General features: G+C 41.0%; 1 protein-coding gene across 1 annotated transcript; it reads right to left on the bottom strand.

The window, feature by feature from the left end:
• Window positions 1-580: 580 nt before the first annotated feature.
• LOC118844602 (ferritin heavy chain A-like) lies at window positions 581-10,104 on the bottom strand. The gene is made up of 4 exons (XM_036752535.1): window positions 10,003-10,104; window positions 4,517-4,663; window positions 3,306-3,431; window positions 581-667 (listed from the first exon to the last, which is right to left on the bottom strand). The coding sequence occupies exons 1-4, from the start codon at window positions 10,102-10,104 to the stop codon at window positions 581-583; spliced, it is 462 nt and encodes a 153-aa protein (XP_036608430.1).
• Window positions 10,105-10,512: the final 408 nt, after the last annotated feature.

The raw sequence follows: 10,512 nt of genomic DNA, 5'->3' as shown, positions 1-10,512 counted from the left end.
TCCCATTTCTACGTATTCTCACAGGTTGAAGAATGGGCTAGAATGAGCTCCTTCATCTCTTCCACTCAGAATCCTCATGTTAAAAACTTAGCTCAAATACTCCTTCCATGAAACCTTCCCTAATTTCCTTTCCTCCTTCCCCAACCTCCCAAATTGCTCCCTATTCAAAATGGTGCAGTTATATTGTATAGTATATTAGATTGTAAACTCATTGAGGGCAAAGACTATATATTTGCCCCTATAGTCCTAGTATAGCACCTTGCACAAAACAGGCATTTAATAGAATGGCTGTGGAATTGAACAGAGCTGCTAGCTCATCTTTTACCATGGTTCCTCCTTGTCTATTGACCCAACATAACATGAACAGCAAAACAGGTCATTCAAAGCAACCACTGCAAGAAGAGTCATGGTCTAGATGCTATCTTTTTATTCTTGGTCTGGAGAGAGAAGAGTTACATGTTTAGGGTGTCTGAGCTCAAGGACCCAAGGCTTTAAGGTATTAGGGAGAACCTTCATGATCTTCTCCTAGTGTATACTTGTCCAACAGGTATTCCCCAATAGCATTTTCAGGTGATCCCAATCACTCTAAGTTAGTGATGTGATCTTCAAGCAGCTTCATGATCTTCACCTGCTCGTCAAGGATTTCAGACTCTAAGAATCCACAGAGCTATAGGAGAGAATCATTTAGGGTCTTTCAGTATCCTGAAGTCTCATATGATCTATTCATCCCTGCCCTATAGTGTGGGAAATAGATGGTGGTCATTGAAAAGTCCAGAAAGACAGTGGTAATTATGATTATGACCAATAGTGTTCCTGGTGAACATGAGATGAAAGATATACCTCTCCTCTTTTTTTCCTTTCTTTTTTTGCAGGGAGGAGGCAGGGCAATCAGGGCTAAGTGACTTGCCCAAGGTCACACAGCTAGTAAGTATGTCAAAGGTCTGAGGTCAAATTTGAACTCAGGTCCTCCTGACTCCAGGGCCAGTGCTGTATTCATGTGCCACCTAGCTTCCCACTATACCTCTCCTCTTAATAAAGAGTTTGGGAGATGGGGGTGGGGAAGACTATGAGAGTGTAATACTGGCTTTCTTCTTTTGCTTAGTTTTCTGTTATAAGGGGAGAGGAGTATATTGGGAAGGGAAAAGGGGGGAAACATGGGCATTTTCATGTAGCATCTACTATGTGCCAAGCACTGTGCTAAGTACTTTTAAAAAAAAAAAACAAATACAACAGCCCTGTGAGGTAGGTACTGTTTTCTCCATTTTACAGATGAGCCCTGAGGCAAACATTGGTTAAATGACTTGCCCAGAGTCACACAACTATCACGTGCCTGTGGCCAAATTTGAACTGGGTTCTTCCTGACCTGGTTTTTTGGATTTTTTTAAAAGGCATCAATAAAACTGGAGAAGTTCCTTCTTGTGCTGTTAATTAGTCTAACTTGGTATCAAAACAGTTACTTGTCTTTTTTCTTATAATTAGACTTAAAGCTGAAAGAGACTTAGATTTCATCTAGTTCAATCTATTCTTTTTCCAGATGAGGAAACTTAGATCCAGACCTGTGCACACAAGCCGTAAGTGTGGATCATAAGTGGCAAAGCTAGGATTTGAACCCAGATCCAAGTCCAAATCCAATATTTTGTTCTTTGCTAAATATGGCAATAGGCTTGAATCTATAATCAAGTGGATAATTAATAATAATATAATTAATCATAGTAAAAATATGTCATATGTAAATACATAATATATAAACATAATATAATTGCATAATTAATATTAATTATATATAATTAATAATAATGATTAATCATCTGATCCTCTGTTTACAAAGCATTGTTCACTCCTTCCCAGACAGAAGGAAGAAGAGCTGATGGTCAAACAGCACCTGTTCCAAGTTTGACCTACTCTACTTGGGATGGAAGAAACTGCCCAGATGTCAAATCAAGACAAGTCAAGAAGCATTTATTAAGTACCTAGGACCTTGAACTACACTTCTTTGTATACATACATACATATATATATATATATATACATATATATATATACACACACATATATATATACATATATGTGTGTGTAACATATAACATATTTAAATTTATATATACATATACAGTTTTCCAAAAGTCTTAGTGCTATTTTAAGCTTTAACAACCTCAGAAAATAGAAATGTTACAAATTTATTTTTAAAATAACATTTGGGGCAGCTAGGAGGTACAGTGGATAGGGCACTGGCCCTAGAGTCAGGAGGACCTAAGTTCAAATCCAGCCTCAGACACTCACTAGTTAGGTGACCCTGAACAAGTCACTTAACACCGAATGCCTCAAAAAATTTTTTGAAAAGTTATTTAAAAATTTTAAACACTGAGATGTATCTTAGTAAAATTCAACAACCACCATCTTGTACTATGTATCACACTGGTCTATTTTCAGACTTCATAAAAACTTTTACCAGCTGCTGCTCAGTGACTAAAAGGATTGCACCTGTAAATCTAGTGTGAAGATTATTCAAAGAACTACATTTTGATGCATACCTGACAGTTTTGATATGACCCCACAAGGAAAAGTCTAATGGAGATTGATAAGGAGGCCAAGAGTAGCCAAGCAAGAAGGCTTCCTATATTCATCCTCCTATATTGATCTAAATGTCAGCCAGAAACTGTAGCGTACCCAACACATGATAACAGGGTGCCCCATCTTGTTAAGATTAATGCTTTAAATTGTTAAAAATTCATTAAATAGACAAATGTAAACTAAATTTAAAATTTTTTAAATTGTGGTTTTTGTAAGTTGGTAGCATTTATGCTTCTAAAATTATTAAAATGTAAAACTGCCCAAGAATTTTGGGATATGCTGCATGTTTTACCAAAATTGTGATTTTATCAGTATAGGAAACTCCCAGTAAAGAAGTACCCCCGACAATGCAGTTTGACACCTGATCTACAGAGAGACAATTGCTTGTAAAGAGTTGCTTTGGACGTGGAAAGGTTACATGTCTCGTCCAGGGTCACACAGCCAGCATGTGCCAGAGGAAGACTTGAACCCAGCTGGCTGGGTCTTCTCCACTTCAAGGTCAATTCTCTTTCCATTATGCCCTGCTGTTGCAACCAATACATTTAACTCAAGTAGATATTACAAAACATCTATATGTATAATCTGTAATTCTCCCTTCTAGTCTGGAATTTTCATGAAGGCAGTGACCTATTTAAACTTTTCATTTCTCCCAGCACTCTTTGGAGTGTTCTGTGCTCAATAGTCACTTAAGAAACGGGGAATGAATATATAAAAAGCCTCAACCGTTTACTTACATGTGGATCTTCTTTCTCTTTTGCCTTATTGTACAGTGCCAACAGGTCCTGGATAATAATCTTTTCAGCCGCAAGAGCCTCTTCCGTGGCACGCAGGCCGTCTGACCAGTTTGCCACCTCTGGCTTCTACAAGAGTCCCCAGTAATATGCTTTAGACATTTGTTTAATGAGTTATTCCCCACAGGCAGAGGAGCAATGGGGTAGAATTGTTTTTCCAACATCCCTAATGAGTAGTCATCCATTCTTTGCTAGTATAATGGAGGACTGGCCAATAAGCCCAACTCTTATGAGCATGCACAGTCATGCAAGGTGCCCATATGGACATTCTGTAATTAGTTCCAATCCACTAACCACAGTTGGCCACACAGTCTGACATCAACTCTGGCTTCCAGACCTCTGGAAGCCCATGTGATTGTAGCCATATTAAATATTCCTTAAATGGGGCAGCTAGGTGGTACAGTGAGTAGAGGACTGGCCCTGGAATCAGGAGGACCTGAGTTCAAATTCGGCCTCAGACACTTGACACATTTACTAGCTGCGTGACCTTGGGCAAGTCGCTTAACCCCAATTGCCCTGCCTTCCCCCCTCAAAAAAAAGCGCCAATGCTCCTTCAGCAGGAAAAAAAAAGACAAAAGCAATCACAAGGCTGTGTGTTCATGGGTTGATATGAAACATCATCTCTGGTATAGCGACAGAAGCCTGAGGACTTTCGTTCCACCAAAAGCATCCAACAGTCCTTACCTCCTCACTTGAGCACTACCAAGTAAGGAAGCAGAAAGCACTTGCTTTGGAAAGCTAGTAGTACCTTTTGAATATATCCCAGTTCTAGCTCAGGAGCTAATCAGAAATGTATCTTTAACCATGCGGTTAGTGGAACAGGATCTAGTTGCAGGATGTCTGCATGCTCCAAAGTTCACCAAGGACTGCATCAACCTCACATGCTGCACATGTTCATAAAAGCTCGGCTTATTTCACCAGTCCCCTCTAACACTAGTAAAGCCTGGATGACCACATGTCAAGTATGTTATGAAAGCAATTATCTGGGATTTGGGTAGACTACTAGATGTCTGCCAAGGGCCCTTGCAACCCTTAGATTCTGTGATACAAAACCATTCGTTAGCAGTGCCCTCTGAATCCTTCCATGGTATCTTTTTATTTCTGGCTTAGTTACATCTGCTCCAGAAAGGTAGGGGCTCATAAATTGTACTCACTAGGATATTTTCCATAACAGGATGTCCTCCCCTTTTGATTAGGTACTGAAGAAATTTCTCTGCTTGTTCCTTCCTCTTTTGGGACTGTTTTCGGAAGAATTTTGTGAAGTGATTCAGGGTCATATTATGATCGCTAAAGTAATAAGCCTTTGGAGGAAGAGGAGAGTTAGGTCATAGTCTAGATGTAGATAACAGAAAAACATCTTCCCATGGCATGCAAGTGATTTCACATTTAAGAAAAAGTCCGGGGGCGGAGTCAAGATGGCAGCTGGAAAGCAGGGACTTGCGTGAGCTCCCTTCCAAGTTCCTCTAAAAACCTATAAAAAATGGCTCTGAACAAATTCTAGAACTGCAGAACCCACAAAATAGAAGAGGGAAGCAGGGATCCAGCCCAGGACAGCCTGGATAGTCACTAGGTGAGGTCTATCACGCATGGAACTAGGAGCAGAGGGGAGCAAAGCCCAGTGTGAGTGTGGGCAGGACCAACCAGACAGGGAGCTGGGCAGAACAGGCCCCAGCACGCTGAATCAGTGATTGCCTCCTCAAATAGATCCCAAAAAGAAAACTCCTAGGAATGTTGTCACCAAATTCCAGAGCTCCCAGATCAAGGAGAAAATATTGTAAGCAGCCAGAAAGAAACAATTTGAGTATTGTGGAAACATAATCAGAATAATACAAGATCTAGCAGCTTCTACATTAAGAAATCGAAGGGCTTGGAATATGATATTTCAGAGGTCAATGGAGCTAGGATTAAAACCAAGAATCACCTACCCAGCAAAACTGAGTATCATGCTCCAAGGCAAAATATGGATTTTCAATAAAATAGAGGACTTTCAAGCTTTCTTAGTGAAAAGACCAGAGCTGAATAGAAAATTTGACTTTCAAATACAAGAATCAAGAGAAGCATGAAAAGGTAAACAAGAAAGAGAAATCACAAGGGACTTACTAAAGTTGAACTGTTTTGTTTACATTCCTACATGGAAAGATGATGTGTATGATTCATGAGACCTCAGTATTAGGGTAGCTGAAGGGAATATGCATATATGCGTGTGTGTGTGTGTGTGTGTGTGTGTGTGTGCGTGTGTGTGTATGTATATATATATGTGTGTATATATATATATATACATATATATATATATATATAGACAGAGGGCACAGGGTGAGTTGAATATGAAGGGATGATATCTAATAAAATCAAATTAAGGGATGAGAGAGGAATATATTGAGAAAGGGAGAAAGGGAGAGAGAGAATGGGGTAAATTATCTCACATAAAAGTGGCAAGAAAAAGCAGTTCTGTAGGAAGGGAAGGGGGGCAGGTGAGGGGGAACGAGTGAATCTTACTCTCATCAGATTTGACCTGAGGAGGGAATACCATACACACTCAATTGGGTATCTTACCCCACAGGAAAGAAGGAGGAAGAAGATAAAAAAGGGGGGATGATAGAAGGGAGGGCAGATAACGGGAGGAGGTAATCAAAAACAAACACTTTTGAAAAGGGACAGGGTCAAGGGAGAAAATTCAATAATGGGGGATAGGTTAGGAAGGAGCAAAATATAGTTAGTCTTTCACAACATGAGTATTGTGGAAGGGTTTTACAAAATGATACGCTTGTGGCCTATGTTGAATTGCCTGCCTTCTTAGGGAGGGTGGGTGGGAATGGAAGAGGGAACTCAAATTTGGAACTCAAAGTTTTAAAAACAGATGTTCAAAAACAAAAAAAAAGATTTTGCATGTAACTAGGGAATAAGATAGACAGGCAATGGGGTGTAGAAATTTATCTTGCCCTACAAGAAAGGAAGGGAAAAGGGCATGGGAGGGGAGTGGGGTGACAGAAGGGAGGGCTGACTGGGGAACAGGGCAACCAGAATATATGCCATCTTGGAGTGGGGGGGAGGGTAGAAATAGGGGAAAAATTTGTAATTTAAACTCTTGTGAAAATCAATGCTGAAAACTAAATATATTCAATAAATAAATTTTAAAAAAGAAAAGAAAAGAAAAAGTCCCCTTTCAAAGATGAGCAACAGCAAAAGTACTTTATGCATTATCTTTATGCATTAGCTAGGTGACACAGTGGTTAGAGCACTGGGCCTCGAGTCAGAAGACCTGAGTTCAAATCTGGCCTCAGACACTTACTAGCTGTATGACCCTGGGCAAGTATCTTAACCCTGTTTGCCTCAGTTTTCTTAGCTGTCAAATGAGCTGGAGAAGGAAATGGCAAAGGACGGCAATATCTCTGCCAAAAAACCCCCAAATGGGGTCATGTAGAATTGGAAATGACTGAAATAACACCAAACAATTCCCTTTTATAGATGAGGAAACTAAGGCTCAGAAAGTCAATGTGACTTGTTAAAAGTCAACAAGCGGGAAGCAGGAGAGTGAGAATTTGGACCCAACTTAGTGAACGTAAAACTTGGCGATCTTTCCATTCTATTTAGCTGCCTTTTTGTATTTGTTGACCCAGTTATCTAATTGATAGGAATTGAGGTAGTTTAATAAGCCTACCTGCCCCCCCTCCCCATTTCCCCTCCCTTTTCTCTCTCCCTCTCTACCTGTTGTAATCTTGGAAAATCCTAAGATTGAAAGGATAAGCAACTTAATTGTGATCACAACAGCTGATGAGGATCGGAAGGTGGGATTTGAACCTGGGTCTCCTGACTCCGAGGCCAGCCTTCCTCCCTTCCCCCCGCTATTCCACACCACATCTCAGTTTAATAGCACTGAAACAATTGTAAAATGTCAGCAAATATAGGGAAAAATTGGGATCAGGCTAGCCTTGTCTGTGGCTTGACCCTTGGGAATCACATCTCCTGGATTGTACTGGCTTCTCACAATTTTAGCAAAGAATCCTAAAATGCCAGTTAAGCAGGACCTTAGAAAACTCACTTTATGTAGCACCTTGGTCCTAGATTAGGACTAACCTATGTAAGTTTGGAGAGGCTTATCGCCGAGCAGGCTGTAGGGTACTGAAGTTTGGGGGCCGCGGTAATTCTCGAAGACTGCTCAGTTACAGGGGTCATGATTTGTGGCTGTGAAAGGTATGTGGGATCCCTCAAAATTCTGTCACTTTGCATACTAGATCTCCTTGTTGGAATGAGGAGTGGGGGAAATGGGGTGGGCTTATAAGCTTCAGACTATCTATGTGCCCTAGCTTCCCTTGTAGGAAGAGGAGCATTATGGGATAGCCGAATGACTCAAGAATGTCTGGATTCCAATCACTACTTATCTGTGTGACTATGGAAAAATCCTTTAACTTCCCTCAGCCTTGGTTTCCTCTTCTGTAAAATGGGATTAGTTTCTGTAGCACTTAAGTCACAGGGTTTTTGTGAGGAACAAATGAGATGATGCATTCATTGTTATTGTTGAGTCTTTTCATTCATATCCTATTCTCTGTGACCCAAGGTCACACGGCTAATATCTGGGACAAATTTGAACTCAAGGAGATGAGTCTTCCTGTTCCCTGCTCAGTGACCTCTCCACCATACCACCTATCTTGCACCTAGAGCTATCTTTAAAGTCCCTTTTAGCTCTCAAGTGTATGTTTCAGTGAAGATGCAAGGTATTTTTGAAATAAGTATACGCATTGAATGAGATTCTCAAAGGACCCTTGAACAGGACTTTAAGTCCTTCTGATAGCGAGCAGCCCATGGGATGTTCATTGCCTTTCTAACCTGTAGAGAATGGGGCCAGATTTACTAGCCTCATTACTCAAGCTGTATTGACTAATCCAGGAGGTAGCCGCCCCCTACTCCTTCTTCTCTTCTAAGCTCAGCTGAAAGTCAGCTGGGATAACAGTTCTTCCCAGCCAGATCTCATTCTCCATTTGGAAAATTTCAGGCCTCTGGTTTCTCTTCTGACCTACTCTCCATCTCTGGATCCTTTGGGGCCTTATGAGCCCCCCAGCATCAGAGAAGCAGAGGAAATGATTCCAAGCAGTCAGTGTTATAGCAATTAACCTGCTCCAAATGCACAGCAATCTCTGGATTATAAACACATAGGAGTCTGAGCTAGAAAGGACCCCAGAGATCATTTAATCTAACCCTCTCATCTTACATATGAGAAAACCAAGGCTAAGTGAGATTAGGGGACTTGCTCATTGTCCCATAGGGAATTAAGCAGCAAAACTGAGTGGGACATAAAGCCAAGGGCTCTAATCCCAAAGCTGCTGCTTCCTCATCCCACCAAGAGACTTACAACTTAATAAATTTTTTATTAGAAACCAATTTCAAACTGGGACAACTCTAGAAGGACAACCAGGCCAATGAGGGGACACGAAATCATGACAGAGGGGGATTATTTAGAGGAGCTAGGAATATCAAGCCTCCAAAAAGAAAAGATTTGGTAAAGACTTGGTAGCTGTCTTCTTATATTTAAATCATTGCCTTGTAGGAAATAAAAATTAGACCTGTTCTGCTTGATCCCAGAGGACAAAACAAGATATGGACTTCGGGGAAGTTGAGTGACTTGCCCAGGGTCACACAGGTCAATAAGTGATCCAGCTAAGATTCAAATTAGAGTCAGTCAGTCAATAAATATTTATTAAGAGCCTACTCTGTGCCAGGTACCTTGAGGAGCTTGCAGTCTAATGAGTAGAAAGGATAAACTTAGCCCCACATTCAACAACCCAAAAACAGTCTAAAATTAGAACGGATTATGTAAAAAAGTAGTTTGTTCTCCACCATTTGGGGTCTTGCAGCAGAGACCAGATGACCAGTTAAGGATGCTGTAGAGGGGTGCATGCTTCAGGTACGGGTTAGACCAAATAACTCTGAGATCCTTCCAACTTCCAGATCCTACCATCACTTGGTGAAAGGACTCGAAGCTCTGACATGAGAGGGGAGGGGAGTTCTTTAAAGTAACTAGGGATCCTGAGCCCAGATGTGGGGGCGGGGCGGGGGGGAGGGAGGTCGAGACATGAGCAGGACCTGGTAGCAGCTGTCTTCCAATATTTGAATGGTTGTTTTGTGGCAAAGCAATTATACTACTCTTGAGCCCCAGAGGACAGATCTAGAACCAATGGGTTTGGGAAGGCAGATTTTAGTTCAGCATAAGAGTTTCCCAAAAGGAGCCCCAAAGTGTAAAGGGTGATCAGTGCTCCATCACTGGAAATCTTCAAACAGAGGCTAGATGACAACTTAGTAGGAATACTACAGAGGAGATTCCTATGTCAGATACAAGTTAGACCAGATGATAAAGGTCCTTCCAACTGCAGAATGCTAGAATCATTCTATTTACATCTCTAGTCTTTAAAGTATACAGTCAATAACACTTGCTTCCTTTAACAGACCAGCACACTCCCTGATTCACTGAGTCACCAAAGGCCAAAGCTTCTTATACCAAAAGCAAAGTGTCAACTTAAAGCTAGAAGGAAGCCAACAAGATTTCCCATCTCCCCTCTTTCTTTGCCAAAGGATATCACACGGCTAGGGAGTGAGCTATTCCTAGTTTGCTATCACTCCTATCAAACCAGGAGACTTAGAAACTTACCATGGTAAAATAGACATAGCTGGCATGCAGCTCCATATTTATCATCTTATTGATAGAAAACTCACACTCTGGATGGAAATTCTGGGACACCGAGGTATCCATTTCATTAACCTCAAAATTTAGGTTTAAATAAAATGTATAAACACAGTAGCTTCTGTGCACCAACTCAGAATTCCTAAAGCACCTTCAATTACACACTTCCTATTAAATACATTTGGCCCAGTTAGGTGAAATTGAAGGAGGAGGGCTGCTGCTATGCACCAATAGAAAGCTCATTACATCACCCATCAGTATAGTGACTGTTTCCCCACACCACTTCCACATCCACTCCCCACAGGTGAATTCATTCAGCCCTGAAACAGGTGGTGAGCTTAACTAATTTACCTTCCAGGACCTTATTAGGATAATTGAGTGACAATAAATTGATGAGGCTAATCGGGATGAGGGTGAGGCAGTCTGGATGAATGGAAAGAGTTCCACCTTCACCAGTGTATGGGTCAGAAAGTACAG

This window comes from Trichosurus vulpecula, chromosome 1 (assembly GCF_011100635.1).
Source record: "Trichosurus vulpecula isolate mTriVul1 chromosome 1, mTriVul1.pri, whole genome shotgun sequence".
Lineage (NCBI taxonomy): Eukaryota > Metazoa > Chordata > Mammalia > Diprotodontia > Phalangeridae > Trichosurus > Trichosurus vulpecula.
This window is presented reverse-complemented; position numbering and strand designations above follow the sequence as displayed.